Source organism: Dromiciops gliroides, chromosome 1, assembly GCF_019393635.1.
Source record: "Dromiciops gliroides isolate mDroGli1 chromosome 1, mDroGli1.pri, whole genome shotgun sequence".
In the NCBI taxonomy this organism is placed as follows: Eukaryota; Metazoa; Chordata; class Mammalia; order Microbiotheria; family Microbiotheriidae; genus Dromiciops; species Dromiciops gliroides.
In genome coordinates this window covers 22,620,400-22,646,528 of record NC_057861.1, presented here as the reverse complement: position 1 = coordinate 22,646,528, position 26,129 = coordinate 22,620,400, and the positions used below count along the sequence as shown (strand labels likewise).

Below are 26,129 nucleotides of genomic sequence, written 5' to 3'. Positions count from 1 at the left end.
TACTGAGCAGATTAATCATCAAAATAATTGTAGTTATAATAGCTATCATAACAGCCACAATAAGAACAGTTAGCATTTTTATAGGCTTTAAGGTTTACAAAGCGCATAATAAATATTATTTTCTTTGATCCTCACAAAATCCTTATTCTAGTCCAGCAGTCCATGCACTTTATTTCCTAGCTGGTTCTAGAGAAAATTTGTACAGTGCCTAAAACAGAGGGCTAATCACCCCCAGGTTGCTAGAAGCTATGCCTATTATGGCCACGAGGTGGCGAAGTAGATAGAATACCAGGCCTTGAGTTAGGAAGAACTGGGTTCACATCCAGCCTCAGGTAACTACTAGCTGTGTGACCTTGGGCAAGTAACTTCCCCCTGTTGGCCTCAGTTTCCTCTTTGTAAAATAAGTTGGAGAAATACATGGCAAATTGCTCCAGTATCTTTATCAAGAAAACCTCAAATGGAGTCATGAAGAATAGGGTAGGACTGAAATGACTGAACAAAAAATCCTATCTTCATTTTCCTGCTTCTTGCGCCCACCCCCCCCCAAAGTAGCTGAGTTTGATCTCTTACTATTCCTAGGATCTTGGGTTGAGATCTTGAAGGAACCTTAGAATTCGAATATAACCTTTGTTCTATGCACATCTCCTTCTTATCCCCATCCCAGATGCTAGCCTCTCCCCTCCCTTTGAAATTGCCCTGTATTTCATTTGTATCCATTCAAAAATACTATGTTAAAATATTCAAAATATCCATTTTGGATGCACATATTGTTTCCCCTGACAGAATGTAACCTCTCTGAGGGCAGGGACTATTTTTGTCTTTGTATCTATCAACTGTGCTTATCACTGTCCTTGGCATAATTTAGGGGCTTACTAAACACTTGTTGATTGATTGATTAGTTGATCTGTGGACCTTAGCTTTCTTGGATTATCTACAGATTAGTAGAAAATAGTATTTAATGGTAATGGAAAATAGTAAAAAAATAGTTGGTTAGTGAAGATCTGTAGAATATCCCAACTTAGTGTTGCAATCTCCCATTCATTAATTATTTAATTCATTTGTATTCAGTGAACATTTATTTAGCATCTCCTGGGTACTAGGTAAGCCCTAGAGGAAATTTTAAAAAATGAAAAATCAATCCCTGATTTCATGAACAATATGTTCTGTAGGGGAATCTTGCATTCATTTGTTCATTTGAAAAAATATCTATTAAGCACATGGACAAAAACCATTGAGCTAGCTACTGGTGGAAGATACAAAATTTCAGACCTAAGCCCTGCCCTAAAGAAATATGCAGTCCAGTAAACTCACAGAAATAGCATCTTTGATCCTGCCCTTGTCATGACCCTTAGTGCCATGCCACATTCTCAGAATGTTGGCAGTCCTAGCTGGACCCTTTGTCTCCCCTGCTGTGTTCTTCTTTGGAACTAATTTGACCCTTGATTCCACAGTAAGAAATGTTGGGGTGAAGGAGGTCAGGAAAACAGGTGGCCAAAATGGGCCAGCCCTTGTGAGCATGTGCTCCCTTAAGGCTGGGTAGGTTGCCAAGTATGGTCCCGAGTTGCCTTGGTGCTGTTGCTATGACAATTTCACAGTGGTTGCCATGTGGATAGTGCAAGACAGCATCACAGCTGTGGGGAGTCAGTGCAGAGCATCTTAGGGCAGGATTTGTGATTTCTTTGAATGCCAGAGAGGAGTGTGGGAGGGGTGAGGTGGGTGGGTGGTTAGAACCAGAGATGCCTAAGATGGGAGGGGCCTGGGCGGGGCCTTAAAACGGAATGTCTGAGATGGGAGGGGGGAGGGTCTTGGAACAGAGCTGTAACTGATCATAACTTTTAAAGGCCCCCTCTTTTTACAGTTGAGGCCTTGGAAGCCCAAAGGTGGGGGCAGTTTTCAGCACAGGTACCTGATGGGATGTTTTGGTTTCAGGTGTTAAGAAAGATGCAGAGGCGGCACAGCAGCAACACGGACAGCGCTCCCCCTGAAAGGTAAAGCAGCTGCCACGGTGGTCCTTCTTGGCACACATCAGCTCCTCTATCTGAGTGTCAGTGATGTCATCCATGAACACTTTGGTGGATTCTGAGACTCAGACCAGACATTCTCCCTGGTGATGGGCCAGGGAGGGAGTATGGAGGTTGGGCTTTCTATAGCCCCTGTGACCTTTTGTCCTCCCAACAACTCTTTGGGGTGGGTAGTGTAAGTTTTTTTTGTTTGTTTTGGGATTTTTTGGTAGGTTAGTGTAAGTTTTAATGAACCCATTTGATAGATGAGGAAACTGAGCAGAAAGCTGAAGTGACTTGCACAGAATCACACCGGGGAAGGGAAAGGAAAAGGAATAAGTATTCATGTAGTGCCCACTATGTGCCACTATTATGTCATTGGATCCTCACAACAACCCTGGAGGGTAGGTTCTGTTTATTATCCCCATTTCACAGATGAGGAAACTGAGGCAAACAGGATTAAGTGACTTGCCCAGAGTCACACAGCTAGTACGTGTCTGAGGTTGGATTTGAACTCAGATTTTCCTGACTCCAGGTCTGGTCTACTGTGCCACTTAGCTGCCCTTATAAGGAGCTACTGGAGTTTATTAAGTTGTGTGTGTGTGTGTGTGTGTGTGTGTGTGTGTGTGTTTGTGTGTGTGTGATGATGATTAGATCTCGGCTTTAAGAAGATCACTTCAGCAGTTGGATAGGAAATACCATAGAGTGCAGAGATATTGGAGATAGGAAGACTGTTGCAATAGTCCCAGTGAGAGGTGATGAAGGCTTTCACCAGCTTTGCGAAGCTTCCCATTTCTGTATTTCATCTTACTCAATTTAGCCCAGTGTTTTAGCCCATCAAGGTCTTTTTGAGTCCTAACTATCAAACAGTATGAAAGCTGTCCCTGCCAGGTTTGTGTCATCTACGCATTTGATAAGCATGCCATCTATGCCTTTATCTCATTTCCTCCTCACAACAATCCTAGGAGGTAAATGCTATTATTATCCCCATTTTACAGTTGAAGAAGATGAGAGAAACAGGTTAGGTGATTTGCCCTGAGGGATTTGAACTCAGCACCTCCTGAGTATCCTATCCTTCTGTGCCACCTAGCTGCTGTCTTACCAGCTCTTAGGTATCTATATACTCCCTGTTTTCTGTTTTTTATCTGTCCTTTCTAGCATGACATAGTGGATAGGGACTTGGATTCCCACCTTAGATACTTCTTAGCTGTGTAACCTTGGACAAGTCACTTTCCCCCTCCTGGCCTCAGTTTCCCCATCCATAAAATGAGGAAGCTGGATTAGGTGGCCTCTGAGGTATCTTCCAGCTCTAGAACTGTGATCCTTGGTCACTAACCTCTCTGTGCCTTGATTTCCTCACCTGTAAAATGACACAGTTGGACTCAGCCTGGAAGGTCCTTTGCAACTCTGAATCTATGAACATAAGAGTTTTCTTGGCTCACAAAACAAAAAGGAAATAAGAGTTGAGCAGGTCTGAGTTCTCTCTGTGGTCAGTTGTCATCCCTGAGCAGCATTTCTTGTGTTCTCTTTGACACTCTTTTTTCCCTCAATGTGCATAGGATAGGCAGATGTGGACGTGGGGCCTAGTGGCCCAGTCTGCTCTGTGCCAGCCATTCCTCCATCTTTTGGCCAGCATAGAAGTGGTTAAACCGGGAGCTTCCTCCCAGCCACTGTCTGTCTCTCATACCTGTATATTCGTCTCTCCTCCCAACATTCCCCCAGCGGTCCTTGCTGGTTCAAGTCTGAGGACCCAGGGATTGAAGCAGGGCTATAAAAAGCCCTGCTCAGGGGCAGTGTGCATTTCCTGGGAGGACTGGGGTCCACTGAGAGCTCTACAAACTTCCAAGCACGGAGTGGAGCAAGGGGACCAGGAGAGTTTTCCAAGGCTCCCAGAGGAGACAGGATAAAGGAAGATATGTCTGCCTATTTGTGTGTATACACAGGTGTGTGTGTGCATGTGTGTGTGCATCCATGCACACATGCACACACACACACACACACACACACCCTGAAGCCTCACCTTTGTGGTCTAGATTTCTCATGTTGAGGAATTCTCAGGCTTTTTTGTTGAGCAAAGGCTTTCACTTAGCAATCTGAGGACTGCTCTTCTTGCTTATTCATAACAACCACCTTAATTTCTATAACACGCTAAGGTTCACAAAATATTTTCCTGCTGGTGAAGTAGGTCATACCTGGATCATTATTCCTTCTCTGTCCTCCAGTCTCCATTTCTCCTCCCAACTCAGGCTGCACTTGGGAAAGCAGGAAGGAAGGAGCAAGGGAGGGAAGGAATGAAGAATGAAGGGAGAGAGGAAAGAATGGAAGGAAGGAAGGAAGAGGAAGAGAGGAAAGAAGGGAAGGAAAAAATAAGAGGAATGTAAGAAATGAAAGGAGGGAGGAAGAGAAGGAAGAAAGGGAAGAAGGGGGAAAGGGAGAAACAGAAGGAAGAGAGGAAGGAAAGAAGGAAGAGAGAAAGGAAAGGAGGGAGGAAGGAAAAAAGAAAGGAGGGAGGAAGAAAGGAAGGAGGGAGAGAGGGAAGGGATCAAGGAAGAGGGAGAAAATAAGAGGGAAGAAAGGAAGGAATGAAGGAGAGAGAAAATGAAGGAAGGAAGAGAGGAAACAAAGAAAGGAAGAAAGGGAGGAGGAAAGAAATGAAAGAGGAAGGAAGGGAAGGAAGAAAGGAAGAAGGGAGGGAGGGAAGCAAGCAAGGAAGGAAGCATTTATTAAGCACCAATGTGCCAGGCTCTGTGCCAAGAGTTTTACAAACATTCTCTCATTTGATCCTCACAACAACCCTGGGAGGTAGCTGCTATTATTATTCCCATTTTAGAGTTGAGGAAACTGAGGCAAACAAAGGTGAAGTGACTTGCCCAGGGGTCACATAGCTAATAAATGGCTGAAACTGGATTTGAATTCGGGTCTTTCTGATTTGGGGCTTAGCACTCTATCCACTGTCCCACCTAGCTGTCTATTATTTTAATAACATCCCTCCCTCATCAGAGTTAACCTTTATGTTCATTTCAATCCAAGTTCGCCCAGATGAATATAATCTTAGAGAGGGGGCAGGCTCAGAAAGAATTGTCCAAGGTCCTGAATACCTTTAAAGCTAACCACATTGGGGGGAAACAGGAGGGGGAGTATCCCATTGGAGAATAATCCTGAAGGTGAATGTCAGTTTGATGACCAAATTTTTGAATGCCCAAAGGTTCACATGGATCAAAAAAAATGGGATTGGGGGCAGCTAGGTGGCGCTATAGTGGATAAAGCACCAGCCCTGTATTCAGGAGGACCTGAGTTCAAATCCAGCCTCAGACATTTGATGCTTACTAGCTGTGTGATCCTGGGCAAGTCACTTAATCTTCATTGCCCCATCCCCAAAAGTGGGATTAAAGATTTCAATCCAGTAAAGTTCTTTTATATCTCCTAGTCCAGTGTCCTCATTTTACATGAATGACTTCCCCCAAGGTTAAACAGGTAGGATACAAGCCTACATTCCTCTGACTCCCAATCCACTGTTATTTCCATGGTGACTTAACTACCTAATATCTGTGGGGATGTTTCCTCCAGGGAATGGATATAATTGAGTCTTGAATTTGTAGAGAAATAGCAGACTACATCAATAGATAGAGGTCCAGGTGTGGAGTCAGAAAGAAATAGATTTGGATCCTGATTTTGAAATTTGGATTTTTGTGTGGCTCTGGAACGATTCACTTTACCTTTCTCTGCCTCAGTTTCCTCATTTCTAAAATAGGGATAGATAGCATTAGCATCTATATTTCACTGGAGAGTTTGGAAGATTAAACAAGATGAGAGGAAGAACTTTCCAAAACTTAAAGTACTATGTAAATGTGAGCTTTGGGGGGTGGGGTGGGGTAATGGGGGTTAAGTGACTTGCCCAGGGTCACACAGCTAGTAAGTGTCAAGTGTCTGAGACTGGATTTGAACTCAGGTCCTCCTGAATCCAGGTCCGGTGCTTTATCTGCTGCTCCACCTAGCTGTCCCCTAAATGTTAGCTGTTTTTAAAAAATTACATTTATTAGAACCCTACTGGAGCTCTTGAAATTCTAGGAACATGAATTCTATTTCTTTCATTCCTGACTTAGTCTCTTTGAGTACTTTCTGCCTGTCTTTTTTTTTTTTTTTTAGTGAGGCAATTGGGGTTAAGTGACTTGCCCAGGGTCACACGGCTAGTAAGTATTAAGTGTCTGAGGCCGGATTTGAACCCAGGTACTCCTGACTCCAGGGCCGGTGCTCTATCTACTGCGCCACCTAGCTGCCCTTTGCCTGTCTTTTTAAAAAATTGTTATCTTTTGGGTTTTTTTCTATCACTTTGTTATCCAAATTATCCCTCCCATCCTACTATCTCCCCAAAGCCATTTTAACAAAAAATAGAAGAAAAAGGAAAAAAAATACACAGCAAACCAAACACTGCATTAATCCAATCTGATGTTATATATAGTATTCTGTACCCTTAGCTTCTCACCTCTGCAAAGAAAGGAAGGAACCACATTTTCTTACCTCTTCATGGCCAGGTTTGGTCATTTTAATTACCCAGCATTCCATTGCTTTTCTGGCTGTTGTTTACACTGTGGTACAATCCCTTCTCTCATGGAGTCATAAATTCTTGAGAATAAGGATTATTTCATTTTTCTATTTACCATTCTCTCTCAGGCTGCCTTCTATCTCATTTGGATCAAATGTCTTAAAAGTCTTAGTGTCATTTTAAGCTTTAATAACTATTAATTTTAATTGAAATTAAGTAACTCTTGATTTTAATGGCTATTAAAGTTCAAAATGACACTTAGACTTTTGGAACACCATGTACTTATCTTGAATGTGCTCATTTATCTATGTTTTCTCTCCATTAGAACATCAGCTCCTTACATATCACCATTTGGTTCTACAGATGGGGAAAATGTCATGACTGAGAGAAGGATAGAGAGAATCACTGAAAATGAAATGGACAGTTTTTATTATATAATATTAAAAAGGTTTTGTACAAACTAAATCAATGCAGCAAATTAGAAAGGAAATAGTTAAGTAGGGAAAATCCTTGTAAGTTTAGCTAATAAAGGGCTCATTTCCATGATATATAAGGAACTGGTTTAAAATTTTAAGAATAAGAATTATTCTTCAATGGAAAATAATCACAAAATATGATAAGGACATTTTCACAGCTATCCAGTCTATCAACAGGGATATGCAAAAGCACCCAATCACTAATAATTATAGAAATGCAAATGAATAATAATAACCTAATCCAATAAAAAGATTTATGAATCATCTAATCATTTACTATTAGCCAGGCACTGGGCTAAGCACTGGGGATACAATTGATAATAAGAAAGGCAATCCCTTCTCTCAAGGAGCTTAAAATCAAAAGGAGGCAGGAAAAGGTGGGGTGAGTGTGGGGACAGGATACTGGGAGTATCTTGTGCTGTGGAATTAAAATCAGATAGGTCAGCAGATACAAAGTGGGGAGGTATTAATATAGTGCTTACTATGTGCCAACCACTGTGCTAAGTGTTTTACAATGATTTTGATTCTCATAATAATCCTAGGAAGTAGGTACTATTATTATCCCAATTTTACACATGGGGAAACGGAGGCAAACAGAGGTTAAATTACTTGCCCAGGGTTGCACAGCTAGTAAGTGTCTGAGACTGGATTTGAACTAGCATTTCCAAGGTTCTGCATCACACCTATCAGAGTAACAGTTGACAAAAATGGAAAATGACAGATGCTGGAGGGGCTGTGGGAAAACAGGTACATTAGTGCACTATTGGTGGAATTATGAATTGATTCAACAATTCTGGAAGGCAATTTTGAAATATACTCCCAAAGTTATTAAATTATGCATATCTTTTGGCCAACAGCAAAACCACTAAGTGTATACCCCCAAAAAAGAAATAGACACAAAAATATTTATAGCAGTTCTTTTTGTACTGGCAAAGAACTGGAGATTATAATGTCCATTGGGGAATGACTGAACAAAAATGATATATTAATGTTTTATTTTGTTTTTTGGTGGGGCAATGAGAGTTAAGTGACTTGCCCAGGGTCACACAGCTAGTAAGTGTTAAGTGTCTGAGGCCGGATTTGAACTCAGGTACTCCTGACTCCAGGGCTGGTGCTCTATCCACTGCGCCACCTAGCTGCCCCCCCCAATGATATATTAATGTTATGGAATACTGATATGACATAGGAAATAATGAAAGGATTTCATTAGTATGTTCTTCATTGACATCAGTCAGCCACATAAGTTCTCTCAAAAGTCTATGGTATACTCTTCCTGAAGTATACACAGGCAGAATTCAGGGGAAGATTAGATTTAAACATAGAAGAGAGTTAGAATATACTGCCTTCAATCTAGGCCATGAGTCACAGGTAAAGAACACACATGGCCAGAAGGTAAGTTTACAGCTACTGGTTACTAGACAGCCTTTCTTGAATCCAGAGATTGCACTTTTCTTTAGTATCTGGTCGTATTCCTTGAAACGACTTCATCTGTGTCAATATTTGTTCTTGGTGTCTCTCTCTCTGCTCTCCCTTCTAGCCTCTCCTTTCTTGGATGACTCTTTGCCCTCAGTATATTCAGTTGTTGTTGTTGTTCAGTCAATTCAGTCACATCCAACTCTTTGTGGCCCCATTTGGGGTTTTCTTGGCAGAGATAATGGAGTGGTTTGCCATTTCCTTCTCCAGCTCATTTTCCAAATGAGGAAACTGAGGAAAACAGGGTTAAGTGAATTGCCCAGGGTCACACAGCTACTAAGTGTCTGAGACTCAGGTCTTCCTGACTCTAAGCCTGGCTCTTTATCTACTCTGCCACATAGCTGCATTCATTCATTCATTTATTTATAACATTTATTTTTTAGAAATTTTGAGTTTCTCATTCTCTCCCTCTTGCCCTTCTCTATACATTGAGACCACTGATTTAGTTCACTTTGCATCCGTTTATATAAGTCTTCTCATGCTTTGTTGTCTATGCGACCTTCTTTCAACTGCCTATGCATCTTTTGGGGACATTTTTCTGCATTCAGATAGCATTAAGTATCTACTCTGAGCAGACACTGTGTTTAGTGCCGGGGTAACAAAGAAAGGCAAAAACGGGTTTGTTTGTTTTTTCCTCCTCAGAAATCGAAGCCAGACCCTTAGCTCTGAGACCAGTGTGGACGAAGGCGGTGTCTTTGAAGGTTTGAAGCTTGAAGATTCCTCCCCTCCACCCATCTTCTCTGGATTAGCTGGTCTCCAGCCAGGTACCCTCACTGCCACCCAATTCCAGTCAGGCTTGGTTCTGGGCTCAGCCCCTGGAGGTGGGGAAGTATTCATTCAGATGCCGGCCCCCCGAGAAGAAGGGGCCAGCCGGGGAGAGAGTGGGCCCTTCCATCACCGACCAGCCTCCCACCACTTCCACCATGGCCACCACCGGGGAAGCTCCCTGTTGCACGTTGGTGGTGACCGGCACGGGCACGGAGAAGAAGGTGGTGAAGATCAGCCGGGGACGCCAGCCCCAGCTCTCTCAGAACTCAAGGCCGTGATCTGTTGGCTGCAGAAGGGACTCCCTTTCATCTTAATCCTTTTGGCTAAGCTGTGCTTCCAACATAAACTGGGTGAGTTCTGAGAGAGGGTCTATCTTGATGGGCTGAGAGACCCAGAAAGACTACAAAGGGGAATTAAATTTGACCTAGATGATGGATTTTAAGCCTAGAGAGACAAGAGCCCTAACTCTCTAGTCAGACAATCTGAAGTTCAAATGTCCTCTCTGAGGACATTTTGCCCAAAGTCACCCAGCTAGTAAGCTTCTTCCCTATGAGACTTTGAAAATAACAACAATAATAGCAATTGTTAACATTTATATAAGGGCTCAGTGGATAGAGTTTCGGGCCTGGAAAATGCATCTTCCTGAGTTCAAATCTGGCATCAGACACTTCCTAGTTGTGTCCCTGGGCAAATCACTTACCTCTGTTTGCCTCAGTTTCTTCATCTCTAAAATGAGCTGGAGAAGGGAATAGCAAACCAATTTAGTATCTTTGTCAAGAAAATCCCCAAAGGGGTCATGAAGCGTCAGACCAGTCTCAGACTCCAAAATACATGGTTCTTTCCATTGTTTCTGTCTCATTAATCAGGAAAAGGTGACTCAGAAACTTAACTAATATCAGACTTGCATTTGTTTGAAGTGAATTATTATCACCAGTTCACTAAGTCCCTTCACATTCCAGTGCTCTAGAGCCTAACTTCTTGAACGGCGGGTGGCGACCACATATGGGGGGGGGTCATGAAAAATTTGGCAACGGTAAAAAGTTTGGTATACCAATTTTATATAACTATATATCCAGGGTCTTGTAAAAATTTATCAGGTGAAAAGGGGTCACAAGAAGAAAAAGTTGAAGAAGGCCTGTGCTGGGGGCAGCTAGGTGGAGCAGTGGATAGAGCACCGGCCCTGGATTCAGGAGGACCTGAGTTCAAATCCAGCCTCAGACACTTAACACTTACTAGCTGTGTGACCCTGGGCAAGTCACTTAACCCCAATTGCCTCACTAAAAACAAAAACAACAAAAAAAGAAGCCCTGTGCTAGACAGCGAAAACTAAAAGTTGTAGAGTAGATGCCAACATGCTTTGGTGAAGGGAGTTTCCTCTGCTGGGATTCCCTATGCCAGTGAAATCACAAGTTCAATCCCTTTCCCTCCCCCTCTCTACTATGAACCAGGCAAGAGAAGCAGCTTGGTGGGGTGACTTTGGACCAGGAAGACATGGATTCAAGGCCTGCTTTTGACATCTACCGACCGATTGTGTGACTGTAGGCTGGTCACTTAACCTCTCAGGACCCCCAGCAACTACGATTATAAATTGCAAAGAAGTTGCCAGGCTATACCAATAGGAAACATTTCCCAAGTCTGGATTTCCCTACCTAGATGCAGTCACAAATTCCAACCATTCCACCATCCCCCAACTCCCTTTCCTCTAAAAATATTGCTGAGTGTTGAGGTCTGTTGAGGAACTAGAACTATGACTTCATCAATATGAGGGACTCCCAATGCAGATCAGCACCTGTACGGCCCCTCACACACAGTCTTAGAGAATTGCCTGGGCATTCGAACCCCAGCCGCATCGACTAAGGCTGACTCTGTAGCCACTACCCCAGGCTGCCTTTCTTGCCTTTATAGTAGGTGCTTAATAAAAGGATGGTGACTATTCAAAAGGCAAGGCTCAAACAAACGGGCACACACTGATATCAAGTGTCTATCTCACCTTTCCCTGAAGAGAAAGAGAAACAATGAAACAGTGCAAGGCTATGTGGGGATTCCATTAGGAGATACAAGGTCTATTTCCCCAGATAAGGAAGGAGCCCATTCAAAGTCAATACAAAGTTCCTTCATCCAGGGGTCGGAGAGGATGCTAATAATGGTGGGCATGAGAAAGACCTTGTATATGAGGAGCTGTGCTCTGAAGGGAGCTGGGGATGAATGCCAGGAGGTGGAGGGCAATCCTAGGGATGCCGTTAATGTTCCTTCCTTCTTTCCATCAGTGAGGCTGACCCTGTGCATCTGTCCCCACAGGCATTGCCGTGTGCATCGGAATGGCTAGCACATTCGCCTATGCCAACTCCACGCTCCGCGAGCAGGTGTCTCTGAAGGTGAGTCTGTTTGCTTCCCATGGAGGAAAAAGACCAGAGCCCCAGTTTCTCATGAATCGTGTTCCTCAAACGTCTGCTTCCCTATCCTCTTTCACCTGCCTTAGCTATTACAAAGATCATTCTCAGTGATATAGTGGGCCAGCCAAGAAGGCAGGAAGAAGGGCAGAGCGAGGAGGTGAGACTCCTGCTGTCTTCTGCACTCGTGACATCTCCCCTGGAGTATTGTGTTCAGGACACTGCAATTTAAAAAACACATTGAGATGCTGGAGAGGCTCCCAAGGGGTGCAGTCAGGATGGGGAAGGGCCTTAAGTCCAATACTTTGAAGACAAGCTGAAGGAACTGAAGATGTTTGGGGGAAGGCATCACAGCTCTGTTCAAGTATTCTAAGGCTTGGCATGTGTAAGAAGAAGTCATCATCATAAGAGATAGCATGTCTATAGCGCTTTAAAGTTAGCAAAGCACTCATTTGATCCTCACAACACCCCTGAGAAGTAGGTGTAATCAATATCCCCATTTTACAGACAAGGAAACTGAGACAAATAGGTGAAGTGACTTGCCACATACCTGCGGGTCACATGGCATAATGCGTGACTAAGTCAGAACGTGAAAGCAGGTCTTCCAGACTCCAAATCCAGTGTGCTACCCATGGTAGTGCCCAACTGCTTTTAAATCCCCACTCCATTATGCCCAACATGTAGCCAGCCAACCTCGGCTTCAAGGCCTCCAGTGAGGGGTTGCCCACTTTGGGAATGCTGTCAAGGTTAAGAAGCATTTCCATGCCCCAAGTCCAAATCTGCCTCTCTTCTCTCCATTGCTCCTGGTTCTGTCCTCTGGGGCCGGGCACAACAGGGCATGCACAGCTTGTCAGAGTGGAGAGACTGCTGAATTTGGACTCAGAAAGACCTAAATTCTGATCTGGGTGACCCTGGGCAGGCAAATCAGCCTCACTTTCCTTCTGTGTAGCATGTAGATACTAACAGTTATGCCACCTGCCTCCCAGGGTTGTTAGGAGGAGAGCACTTCATAAAAGTTAATTAAGCATGGTATAAAAATCAGTCATTATTATCTTCCTTAGTCCTGCTTCCCTGAAGGTAGCATGGGGTAGGAGATAGAGAGCCAGGTAGGAATTTAGGAAGACCTGAATCAAAATCTTACCTCTCATTGTCACTGGCACCTCCCTGAGCCTCAGTTTCTTTATCTGTCAAATGAAGGGATCAGACCAGATGGCCTTTCAGAGCCAGATCTAGGGCTATGATCCTGTGGTCTTTTCTCAGACCTGTCATTTTATCCTTATGGGGACCTTCTGCTGTAGAAACTGCATTCCCCAATGCAGCTTAGCTCTTCTGTAACAAGGTCAGGAGAACAAAGGTGTGGATCCGGAAAAAGTAATCTAGTCAAACCCATTTGTTTTACAGATGAGAAAACTGAGTTCTGGAGAGATGAATCAAGTGAGAAGCAGTGCTGCATAGTAGATAGAGAACTGGCCTTGGATTCAGAAAGGGATGGGTTCAAATCCTGTCTCTGAGATGCACTGGCTTAGACAAGTCACTTCCATGTCAGTGCTCAAATAGAAACTGATCTCGAAAGGCTTCATATGGACTTAGAAAACCACAAATTCACATTATCTGCATTGTACCATATTTTTATTTATTTTGTTAAATATTTTCCAATTATATTTTAATCTTGCCCAGGCTGTACTTGAGTGTTATATACCACATGCAGCCTGGCCACTGTTTAATACCCAACTCTCCAAGGTTACATGGTGGGGAACAGGGGCCTCCCTTGGTAGATGTTCCTCACTTCAGGGTTCCCTGTGGTCATACTAAAATTATACTGTCTCTAAACATGTACACATGTGTGTTCAACTATATAAAAATGAATGCAAGGTATTTGGGGCAGAGGGGCACTTTCAGCTGTGGAGAAGCAGGAAAGTTCTCATAGAGGAGGCCAAGACAACAAGCATTATTAAGCACTTACTATGTTCAAAGCACTGTGATAAGTGCTTCATAAATATTATATCATTTAATCCTAACAGTTTATGATAGCCTGAAATTGAAATACCCTGTGATATCTCATGTGTACCTTATAAAAACTGTAGGGTAGGTCCTATTATTATCCCTACTTTACAGATGAGGAAACTGAGGCAGAGGTAATATGATTTGCCCAGGATCCACAGCTAATAAGTATCTGAGATTGGATTTGAACTCAGGTCTTCTTGATTCCAGGTCCAGTGCTTTGTGCACTGTGGCGCCACCTAGCGACTTCATGATGGCACAGCTACTCTGTGACAGGCAAATCCTGAATCTTGGTCACCTTGACCCAAAGTCTGTCCTGCTGTTGTTGTTAAGTCTTTTCGGTCGTATCTGACTCTTGATGACCCCATTTGGAGTTTTCTCAGCAAAGATACCATATTGACTTGCTATTTCCTTCTCTCCAGCTCATTTTACAGATGAAGAAACAGAGGCAAACAGGGTGAAATGACTTTCCCAGGGTCACATAGCTAGGAAATGTCTGAAGTTAGATTTGAACTCAGGAAGACGAGTCTTCCTGACTCCAGGCCCAGAACTCTATCTACTGGGACACCTAGTTGCCCTAAAGGCCAGCCTTCTACTTGGCTACAGTGTTTCTCCATTTTGTTTTTATTAATAAGTTGTTATTATTATTACCAATAATATATTTAAGAGTTAACAATATTAAACTATACATAACAATTAATATATTTAAATTGTTGTTTAGCTGTTACATCATAATTATGTTTTAATATAAATAATATTTAATATAATATCATCATACTTAATATAATTTAATATAAATAAATTCACATTATATGTTTATAATGTTATTATAACTAATTATCATCATCCTTATCATCTCTCTTGCATTTGAACTTGGCGATTCCAGGGTCAATTTTCTAGCAAGAGTGTTTTACTAGAAGAACCTGCTTTCCCTTCTTTTTCTAGTCTATTGTATCTGGGTTTTTCCCAGTGCTTGGCTAAGTCCAAGTTCATCCTTTGGCTCTGGCCTGGATTTATAGAGAATTAAACTGGCAGGCGTGATTTACTGGGGGAAGAAAGGTTCCTCAGTGGCTTAATCACACTCATCACAGCCGTCTGTTGGCCCCGAGTGCCTTCTGAGGTCATTCACCGTGACCGCTCCTGAAATAATGGGTGGATGGAGAGGCATTTATATTGTCCAGTCTCTGCAAATGCACATTGGAACAGCCAGTGGTATTCTGATCTGCGTCTGGAGACAGGGCGGATCGAGCATTTACTGAAACCGCTCTCAGGTTGACAATGAGAAAGTGATGACATCATCTCATTCCAGCAACGGCCTATCATGGGAAGCCGAGTGGACCTTGGAAAATGCTAACTTTGGCTAATCAGAGGCAGTCGGCCTGTGCTTTGTGCCCTCCCGTGTCTGGGAATGGAGACAGAGCTGCATTTTGTCAGTAGTCAAGGGGATTGCTCCCACGGAAAGAAGGAAGGTGGACGTGAATCCAATTCAGTTCAGCAAATATACATTTAGTTGGGCCCTATTATGTTCTAGGAGCTGGGGAATCCCCACAGAAAACCAAAACAATCCCTCAAGGCCCTCATATTCCACTGGAAGAATAAAATATCTAAACAAATAAGTCAATTCAAAGTGAATGTAAAATAGATAGGATGTAATATAGAAATATAAAAAAGAATATACATATGTGCACAATATAATATAATGTATAAGTCAATTCAAAGCATATACAAAATAGGACAAAATATAATAGGAGTATATAATAGAATAGAATTTATCTGACACAGTATAGCATATGCCCATTTAAAGTGTATACCAAATAGAATATATGTAATACAATAAAATATATATGATATAATATCATATATAAATCAATTCAAAGTATATAAAAAGGACAGAATAGAATTCATATAATATAATATGTCAATTCAAAGCATCAGTAGAATCCATATAATACAATATGTCAATTCGAAACAGATAGGATGTAAGTATACAATTTTTAATACAATATAATATATGTTCATTCAAAGTATGTACAAAATAGAGATAGGATATAGCATGATATATAATAATAACTAACATTTATATAGAGTTTTAAGGTTTGCAAAGCACTTTACCCATATTATCTCACTTGATCTTGACAACAGCCCTAAGAGGTAGGTGCTATTATTAGTCCCATTTTGTAGTTGAGAAACTGAGGCAAACAGAGGTTAAGTGACTTAACCAGGGTCACACAGCTAGTAAATGTCTGAGGCTGAATGTACCCTCAGGTCTTCCCGAGTCCAACTCCATCATTCTATCCATTTAATGTCCTCCAATATATTAATGTTTTGGTCAATTCCCACCCACCGTGTACCACTCCATAGCTCCCTGAGGAGTATATTTTCAATTCTTTGCCCATCTTATTAATGAGGAATAAGAGAGGCAACTTACCATAGTGGTTAGAGTGCCAGCTAATAGGAGAGTGGCATGTCCTGAATTCATGCCAGGTAAGTATTGGTGTCAGAAAGACTTAGGGTTTGAATACTGCCATTGACACCTACTATTTGTTTGACTATGGACAAAGCAAAGGGGGACTTACAAAGTTATAGACAAGTTATAATCTGTCATCCTTCTTAGTTCCTTGTAAAAAAAAAATACCCTCTTACATGAACGCTGTCCTTTGTTCTCACTGCAAATTCCATGTATGGAAGAAATGACATATTCTTTACATGTGGATAAGGAAATAGACCCAATTTAGTCAAATGCCCTCCAAGGTATCATAGGATGATACTAATATGAAAAGCTAGCATTTTCAGGGTACTCTAAGGCTAACAAAGCATTGTAGAAATGTTATGTCATTTGATCCTCACAACAACCCTGGGAGGTGTGTGCTATTGTTATCCCTCTTTATAGATGGGGAAACTGAGGTGGAGAAAGGTTAAGTGCCTTCTTTGTCCAGAGTCATACAGCTAGTTAGTGTTTGAGGCAGGATTTGAACTCAGGTCTTCCTATCTCTAGGCCCAGCACTGAGTGTCAAAGGCAAGATTTCAACCCGCATCTTCTAACTGAAAGATCTTTACATGATACCAAGCTATTTCCCAAATGGTTTGTTCTTAGAAAAGGGAAAGAATCCGTCTATAGGCATTTAGTCAGAACTAACTACGTGCTAGACTCTGTGGTGGAGCAGCTTAGGTAGCACAGTTCGTAGAGAGCTGGCCCTGGAGTGAGGATGACACCTCTTCGTGAGTTCAAATTTGACCTCAAACATTTATTAGTTGTGTGACCCTGGGCAAGTCACTTAATCCTGTTTGCCTCAGTTTTCCTCATCTATAAAAAGAGCTAGAGGAGGAAATGGTAAACCGTTCCAGTATCATTGCCGAGAAAACCCCAAAGAGGGTCACAAAGAATTGGACATGACTGAAAAATGACTTAATAACAACAGGAACTCTTCCTGCCCTCAGGAAGCATATGTACTATCAGGGAGACAATGTGTACACCTATGAGTATAGCCAGAATAAATATAAGAAAAGGCCCCCATTGCTTTCCCTCCCCTTTTTCTTCTAAATTGAAGATTCTGGGGACAGCTAGGTGGTGCAATGGATAAAGCACTGGCCCTGGATTCAGAAGGATTTGAGTTCAAATCTGGCCTCAGACACTCGACACTTACTAGCTGTGTGACCCTGGGCAAGTCACTTAACCCTCATTGCCCCCCCCCCAAGAAATTGAAGATTCTTCTCTAGACCTGTCACACTGGGCCTGGAATCAGGAAAACCTGACTTCAAATCCAACCTCAGAACAAGTCGCTTAATCTCTGTCTACCTTGGTTTCCTCAATTGTAAAATGGGAATTATAGTAGCACCCACCTCCCAGAGTGGTTGTGAAGATCAAATGAGATAATCTTTGCAAAGCATTTAGCACAGGGTCTGGCACGTGGTAATTGTTTAATAAATCCCTCCTTCTTTTCTCTTTGTGCCTCCGTTTCCCCATCTTACAGGGTTGTTCCTCCGAGGGTTGTTGTGAAGATCAAATAAGATAATCTTTGGAAAGCACTTAGCACAGTGCTTGACACACAGTAGGTGCTTCATAAGTGTTTGTTTCCTTCCTTTCTGTCTCTTGGTTTGTCTTCAGGAAAAGAGATCAGTCTTGGTCATCTTCTGGATTTTGGCCTTCCTGGTGGGGAATACCCTATATGTACTGTACACATTTAACTCCCAACAGCTCTACAACAGGTGAGTACAAACTACTGGACTCCCCTGGGCTTAAACGGGAGGGCAGAGAACATGGACACTGGGGCCAGAGCAGAAGCCTTCAAGCTTGTTCAGTAGCATGCAGTAGTAAATGATTCTGCTCCTACCTTGTGCCGGGGAATCATTCAATCGACAGGCATTTCTTAATTATCTGCTACGTGCCAGAAACTGTGGGAGGTGCTGGGGATACAGAAACAAACGTGAAATATCTCCTGCCCTCCAGCTGCTTTCATTCTACTGGGAGGATACAATATCATCCAGTCACCAAGCATTTATTAATCACTGCCTGTATACCAGGAACTGTGCTAGGCTCTGGAGTTTCAAGTACAAAGACTGAAACAGGCCTTGCTCGCTCTAATGAGAGAGAGACAGAGAGACAGAGACAGACAGACAGACAGAAAGAGACAGACAGAGACAGAGAAAGAGAAACAGAGAGAGAAATAGAGACAGACAGACAGAGACAGACAGAGAGACAGAAAGAGACAGAGACAGAGAAAGAGAGAGACAGAGACAGAGAGCAAGTAGAGTTTAGGGGTGATTAGGGAGGGGGTGAACACTAGACCCTAGGAGGGGCAGGGGCAATAAAGATTAAGGGAAGCTTCACAGAGGAGGAAGCACCTGAGTGTCTGAGCTGAGACTTGATGGAAGACAAATTTCTTAGAGGCAGAGATGAGTAAGTGTACTCTAGATAAATTGTTGTTTTAAGTTGTTTTGGTCATTTCTGACTCTCTGTGATCCTATATGGAGTTTTCCTGGCAAAGATACTGGAGTGATTTGCCACTTCCTTCTCCAGCTCATTTTACAGATAAGGAAACTGAGGCAGACAGGGTGAAGTGACTTGCCTGGGATCACACAGCTATTAAGTGTCTGAGATCAGATTTGAACTCATTAAGAAGAGTCTTGCTAGGGGGCAGCTAGGTGGTACAGTGGATAGAGCACTGGCCCTGGAATCAGGAGGAACTGGGTTCAAATCCGGTCTTAGACACTTGACACTTACTAGCTGTGTAACCCTGGGCAAGTCACTTAACCCCCATTGCCTCACCAAAAAAAAAAAAAAGAGTCTTGCTAACTCCAGGCCTGGCACTCTAAGCACTGTGGTGCCCCCTACCTGCCCCATATGTGAAAAAGACAAAGTACCAACTTGTATAACAGATGGAATGACCAGGAAGACCTGAGGTCAAGACCAGCCTCTGGTAGCTGACCTTAGGTAAAGAAAGATGGAAGAAAACAAGCATTTATCAAGCACTTACTGTGTGCCAGACACTGGCTAAGCACTTTACAAATATTATCTCATTTGATCCTCACATCAAACCTGGGAGATAGATGCCATTATCCCCAGTTTGCAGTTGGGGAAACTGAGGTAGGCAGTAGTTAAGTGACTTGTACAGGGTCACACAGTTAGCAAATGTTCAGACGTTTGAATTCAGATCTTCCCAGCTCCAGGACTGTTGCTCTATCCACTGCGCTACCCAGCTAGCTACATGTTAGGGCTCGAAACAATTCCAGAAAACTATGCTGGTCTGCATAGTTTCCTCACCTGGGATCTCCCTATGCCAGTGAAATCCCAAACCTTCTAATCCTATGCCCACTTTACTGTTATAAACAGAAGGAAAGGATCAGAGGGTCCCAGCTCTAGAACTGACAGGACTCAGTTCAGCATAGTGACCTAACCAAGGTCACACTGGTCATAAGGACTGGGGGGGGGGGGAGGAAAATTGAACTCAAGTCCTTGACTCCAAGGAAGTCAGTGTTATTTCCCATCCACCCCTAGTCTTGGGACTTGGGAGCCCATTATGATGGTGATGGGATCACTGCTGGTGCCTAGGGCTTGGGGCTGGGGACTTACCCATGGCATATTCCTAGTACAGACTTTCAAGTGAGTTAAAACATGTAAAGAGCTTGGCAAACCTTAAAATGCTAGCAATTAGCTGTTTTCATTGTTATTATCATGCTTTAGGAATCCATGACTTTGTTGGAGTGGATTCATAACAATAGTAATTAATATTTATACAGCTTAGAGCCACTAGGGGGCACCATAGTGCATAAAGCACAGGGCCTGGAGTTAGGACCATCTGAGTTCAAATTCGATCTCAGATACTTCCTAGCTGTGTGAACCTGGACAAGTCACTTAACCTTATTTGCCTTAGTTTTGTGACCAACCTGAGCAGAATGGGGTGTGAGGGGAGACCATCAGCCCTGTGACTTGCCTAGTTGCCTTGGCTCAGGGAGTGAGGCCAGCAAGGAATTCGAGCCTCAGCCCTGGGTCGATACAAAGAATAAGGAAACATAACTCTCTGCGTCCTCCCCACCAGCCTCATCTTCCTGAAGCCCAACCTGGACAGCCTGGATTTCTTTGACCTGCTTTGGATTGTGGGAATTGCAGACTTCATGCTGAAATACATCACCATCGCACTCAAGTGTCTCATCGTGGCCCTGCCCAAGATCATCCTGGCTGTCAAGTCCAAGGTAAGGAGCTGCTTTCGTGGTCAGGGACAGGTCCCCTAAAGTGAGGTGTGTCAGGGTGACAGCTTTGGGCCTTGGGAGTGAGGGATCTAACAATTGAAGAGCAGCTAGCAGTGATCATCACTATTGTCAGTGTATGGAGTGCAAACACTATACACCATGGAATATTGATACATAAAGCCCCCTACTCTTCCTACCTAATGTCCTTCAACTCTCTATTGTCATAGAATCACAGAATGTCAAGGCTGGGGTGGGGGTGGCTTAGAACAGGGGATGTCAGAGCTGGGAGGGCCCTTAGAACAGGGAATGTTAGGGCTGGGAGGGGCCTTAGAACAGGGGATGTCAGGGCTGGGAGAGGTCTCAGAACAGGGGATGTCAGAGCTGGGAGGGGCCTTAGAACAGAGTTTATCAAAGCTGGGAGAGGCCTTAGAGCATAAAATGTCAGAGCGAGAAAGTATTTTCAAAGAGAGAATGTTAAAACACAGAGCGTAGACTCCCAGAGCCAAAAGGTTCCTTTGAGATCATCTGGTCTAACCTACATGAGGAAACAGACCCAGAGTACCTGGTACCATTTTGCCCCACTGACTGCTTTTCCCAACAGCTTAGAATCTTACAGTTAGAAAGGATCGTGGGGCGGCTAGGTGGATAAAGTGAATAAAGCACCGGCCCTGGATTCAGGAGTTCCTGAGTTCAAATCTGGCCTCAGACACTTGACACTTACTAGCTGTGTGACCTTGGGCAAGTCACTTAACCCCCATTGCCCCCCACCCCCCCCAAAAAAAAGAATGGATCACGAAGTCACTGCATTTTGTCCCTCCCCAGAGAAAAGAGCAGGAGGCAGTGGAAAGAGATGTAGATTTAGAATCTGAGGCAATGGGTTCAAATCCCAGCTCTGGCACTTAGTGTTTGACCTTGGGAACATTGCTTCAGCTGTGGGCCTTGGTTTCCTCACTGGTAGCATGAGAACTAGATGACCCTAGAGGAAGTTGGCAGATGTGATTGCTGAGCTTCTATCAGTGATAGCGAAATATCATGGAAGAAAGGAGAGGTGCCATGAAGTTGACAGAGGGCAAAAACCATGCTGTTTTTTTTTTTTTTTAAAGAAGAGAACGGGGCAGCTAGGTGGCGCAGTGGATAGAGCGCCGGCCCTGGAGTCAGGAGTACCTGAGTTCAAATCCAGCCTCAGACACTTAACACTCACTAGCTGTGTGACCCTGGGCAAGTCACTTAACCCCAATTGCCTCACTAAAAAAAAAAAAAAAAAGGAAGAGAACAGAGTCTACAAACTGTAGGCCAGTGAACTTAATGATACCTCGAAGGTATCATTAAAGAGTTGGTTAATGGACATTGAGAAAGGAAAGCAGTGAATGAACATTGCCAGCCTGACTTTCGTCAGGAACAGATGGTGCCAGACTCACCTTAATGGGGTTCCAGATCTAGTAGATGAGGGGAACACTATTGCTACAGATGACTTGAATTTTAGCAAAGCTTTAGATAAAATATTTCACGTTCCTCTTGTGGAAAGGATGGAGAGATGTAGGCTAGATGATATATAATTAGATAAATAAAGGGGCAGCTCAGTGGTGCAGTGGATAGAGAGCACCAGCTCTGCAGTCAGGAGGACATGAGTTCAAATCCAGCCTCAGACATTTGACACTTTCTAGCTGTGTGACCCTGGGCAAGTCACTTAACCCCCATTGCCCCCAAAATAAAAAAATTAAAATAAATAGATAAAGACCTAATTGGATGGCTGGACTCAGAACATAGTTGTAAATGCCAAATGGCCAGAGGTCTTCAGTGTAGTGCCCCAGGAATCTGGGCTTGGACCTGGGATATTTAACATTTAATGTCTTGGATAAAGGCATGGATGGTAAGCTCATCTGAGTTGTAGGTGACACAAAACTTGAAGAGATAGTGAATACACTGAAAGAATCTAGACCTCTAAGCCCCCTGAATCTTGGCAGCTTGGAACAGAAGTCAGAACTACAGCCAGTGGGACAAATCCTGCCCACAGGCCTGTGAGCTTAAAAATTGTTTTTGTGTTTTTAAATGCAATGAAACTTTATTTAAAAATGCAAAAAATAAGGGGCAGCTAGGTGGCGCAGTGGATAGAGCACTGGCCCTGGATTCAGGAGTACCTGAGTTCAAATCTAGCCTCAGACACTTTACACTTACTAGCTGTGTGACCCTGGGAAAGTCACTTAACCCCCATTGCCCTGCCCCCCCCCCCAAAAAAATGCAAAAACCATTCTTAGAATGGTTTTTGCATTTTTAATAACGGTAATTTTGTTGTCCAGTCATGTCTTTCAACCCCATTTGGGATTTTCTTGGCAAAGGTACTGGAGTGGTTTGTCATTTCCTTCTCCAGGTCATTTTACAGATAAGGGAACTGAGGCAAAGAGAGTAAAGTGACTTGCCCAGGATCACACAGCTTTTAAGTCTCTGAAGACACATTTGTATGCAGGAAGATGAGTCTTCTTGACTCCAGGCCTGGTACTCTGTTCTGCTACCTAACTGCCCCTCAAAATACAATAAATAACAACAGCAACAATAATAAATTAAATACAATAAATTTGTATTAAAAATATAAAAACCAGGGCAGCTAGGTGGCACAGTGGATAGAGCACCGGCCCTGGAGTCATGAGGACCTGAGTTCAAATGCGGCCTCAGACACTTGACACTTACTAGCTGTGTGACTCTGGGCAAGTCACTTAACCCCAATTGCTTCACCAAAATATATATATATATATATATATATATTTATATATATATATATAAACCATTCTTAGCTGATGGCTGGACAACAACAAATGCCACCATCTTCTTGTCTAGAACAGAGATGTAGAATTTCTTGCACAAGCTGCCCTCAAAAGGCCTGTGTGCTAGGGAACCAGATTAAAATGTAATTGGGAAATGTTCAACAAAATAAATACAAATACAATACAATGTAGATAACGTTAATTTGTGGTTTTCTAAGTTTATATGTGGCCAGATGATTTCTATTTGAAGAGGTCATTGTGCTGAATCTAATCAACTCAGTAGGGGAAAATTTTTCACTTGCATACAAAAAATCAATTTCCCCAGTTTAAGATGATAATAAAGTTTGTTTGTTTAAGAAAGATTGGGAGGAGGATAACAGACTGCAAGGTTAATAAGAGTCATCAGTGTGACATCACAGCCCAAAAAAGCTACTGCAGTCTTGGGCTACAATACATGGATCTGAGCTTCCAGAAACAGACAGGTCACCTTCCCTTTGTCCTCTGCCCTCCTTAGGCCTCCTCTTGTGTCCTGCATCCAGTTCTTGGTGTTTCAGCTTAAGAAGGGTATTGACATCGGGGAGAATGTCCAGAGGTGGGCAGTCAGGAGGGTGCAGGGCCTCCAGTGGATGTCATTTGAGCATAGACTGAAGGGAGTGGGCCCCCAAGAGAGTACATGACAGCTGGCTTCCAGTTTTAGAAGAGTGATCATATAGAAAGGGGACTAGCTGTGTTCTGTGTGGCCCCTGAAGACAGAGACAGGAATGGTGGATGGAAGTTATAAAGAGGCACATTTGGGCTTGTGGTATAAAAAACTGGGAATTCCTCTTGAGCGTGGGTTGGATCAGGTCGCCAGTGATGGTCCTTTCCAGGAGTGTGCTGGAGCCACCTCCTGAGAACTCACTATTTTTTTTTTTTGGTGAAACAATTGGGGTTAAGTAACTTGCCCATAGTCACATAGCTAGTAAGTGTTAAGTGTTTGAGACTGGATTTGAACTCAGGTCCTCCTGAATCCAAGGCCGGTGCTTTATCCACTGCACCACCTAGCTGCCCCCTGAGAACTCACTATTAAATTCACCATGTTTTTACATCTCAAAAATAAACAAACGCTACAAGTCAGAGTTTGCTTTATTAGTATTAATAGCTAATATTTATATCATCTTTATATGGTCTCTTTACCAAGGAAACCCCAAATGGGGACACAAAGAGTTGGACATGACTGAAAAACGACTAAATTAATGTTGCATTTACTATGTGCCAGGCATTGAGCTAAGTGCTTAATGATTATTATCTTATTTGATTCTACCCTGGGAGGTAAGCACTATTATTATCCGCATTTTACAGATGAAGAAACTGAGGCAAACTGATGTTGTGACTTAGCCCTGGGTCATACAGCTAGTAAATGTCTGAGGCTGCATTTGACTCCAGGCCCAACTTTCTATCTGCTGCATGATTATCGAGACTTAAAAAATTGGTGAAGAAAATGTTAAAAATGTGGATTAAATTTAAAAGTTTGTTTTGTGTTTTTTAGAATGCAGGTTGTTAAACATTTACTAGTGTACCACTGGTCCCTTCCAAAACTTGGATTCTGTGATTCCTTAATTTCCTTTCCAAATTTGTGGTACTTTTACTGTGAATCATTTATCTGACCAATATTGTCTATACCCATCTGCCACTGAAACACTCTCAGGAATAGGCAACTTACCAGCCACCAAGACAGCCCATCCCACTTTTTAGGAATTTCCCCCACCTTTATGTTAAGCCCAAATCTCCTCCCTTGGAACTTTCAGCCACAGGTTATAGTCCTGCCCCTGAGGGCCAAGAAGAATATGTCACTTTCTATTCCATTGATAAAAGATGCTGTTGATGATCACTTCATTTTCTAAAATTTTTTTTTTCGGAGACAATTGGGGTTAGGTGACTTGCCCAGGGTCACACATCTAAGTGTTTGAGCCCAGATTTGAACTCAGGTCCTCCTGATCCTAGGGCTGGTGCCTAACTGCTTCTCTTGATGATCATTTGAACAAGACATTGGCAGGATACAGTGATTTACACTGGGTCCCCGCACCCCTTTGGGGATGGTCCTGAGTATCAGGTTCTGAATGAAATTGATACCAGGAAATAGCCCCAAATAAATTATAAGCTAGAGAGACAAAACAAAACCAAAATGCCACAGAAAAACACAAAGTCGGGGATTGAGAATTTCAGTTCCTTCTCCCTTATCTCCACCACCTCTGTGTCAGCTCATTCCCCACCACCCCACAGGTGCCCTCCCTTTCCACTATCTTCCTGATTCCCAGGTTCCCTTTACATTTTGCTTTTCCTTGAAGTCGGGAACTATATTTATTTTTGCTTGTATTTGTATCACTAGGGCTTAGCACAATGCCCAGCATATGGTTGGTTGGTTGGTTGTCACCCTTTGTTCTCAAAGACCAAAATCACTATGTTAAGGCCAAGGTACAGTGAGTGGTTCTAACTGTGCCTGATCAGACCGACACAAGGCTCTACCATGGGTCGCATGCAAGTAATCCATATGAACAACTGGGGTAGAGATCTCTCTAAATTTGCACATCTCATGTTTCTTTTGGGCTCCTGCAATTCCGCTTCACTCAGAGAGCATGGCACTTTCTTTGATGCTGGTACTCCATACTGGGCGGTACTGGGTCAGTGTCTTCCATGTCTCACAATTGATTCCAGCGTTTTTCAGAGAGACCTTGAGAGTGTCCTCATATCACATCTGACCTTCCTGTGAACACTTGCGTTGTATGAGCTCTCTGTAGAAGTCTTTTAGGCAAGTAAAGATTAGGCATTGGAACGATGGGCCAGCCTGTGGCAGTTCTCCTCTCTGCAGTAGAGTCTGAATGCTTGGCAGTTTAGCTCAGGAAAACACCTCAGAGTACTGGTATAGGCACATAGTAGGTAACTTAATAAATGTGTGATCTATTAATAATCCCCTTCTAATCCCATATATAGAGACTAGAAGCTGGAAGTTAGGATAGAAGTGAATGAACTAAAGAAGACACAGGTGCTGCTTC

General features: G+C 42.9%; 1 protein-coding gene across 3 annotated transcripts in view; it reads left to right on the top strand.

Moving 5' to 3' along the window:
• Positions 1–26,129, top strand: part of RNFT2 (ring finger protein, transmembrane 2) — a 75,610-nt gene that overhangs the window by 10,056 nt on the left and 39,425 nt on the right. For all 3 annotated transcript variants that reach the window (XM_043989061.1, XM_043989070.1, XM_043989078.1), the window contains 5 exons: positions 1,930–1,988; positions 9,135–9,610; positions 11,559–11,635; positions 17,757–17,857; positions 20,188–20,341. In XM_043989061.1, the coding sequence (XP_043844996.1) occupies positions 1,930–1,988; positions 9,135–9,610; positions 11,559–11,635; positions 17,757–17,857; positions 20,188–20,341 (867 nt within the window). The remainder of the gene's footprint in view (positions 1–1,929; positions 1,989–9,134; positions 9,611–11,558; positions 11,636–17,756; positions 17,858–20,187; positions 20,342–26,129) is intronic.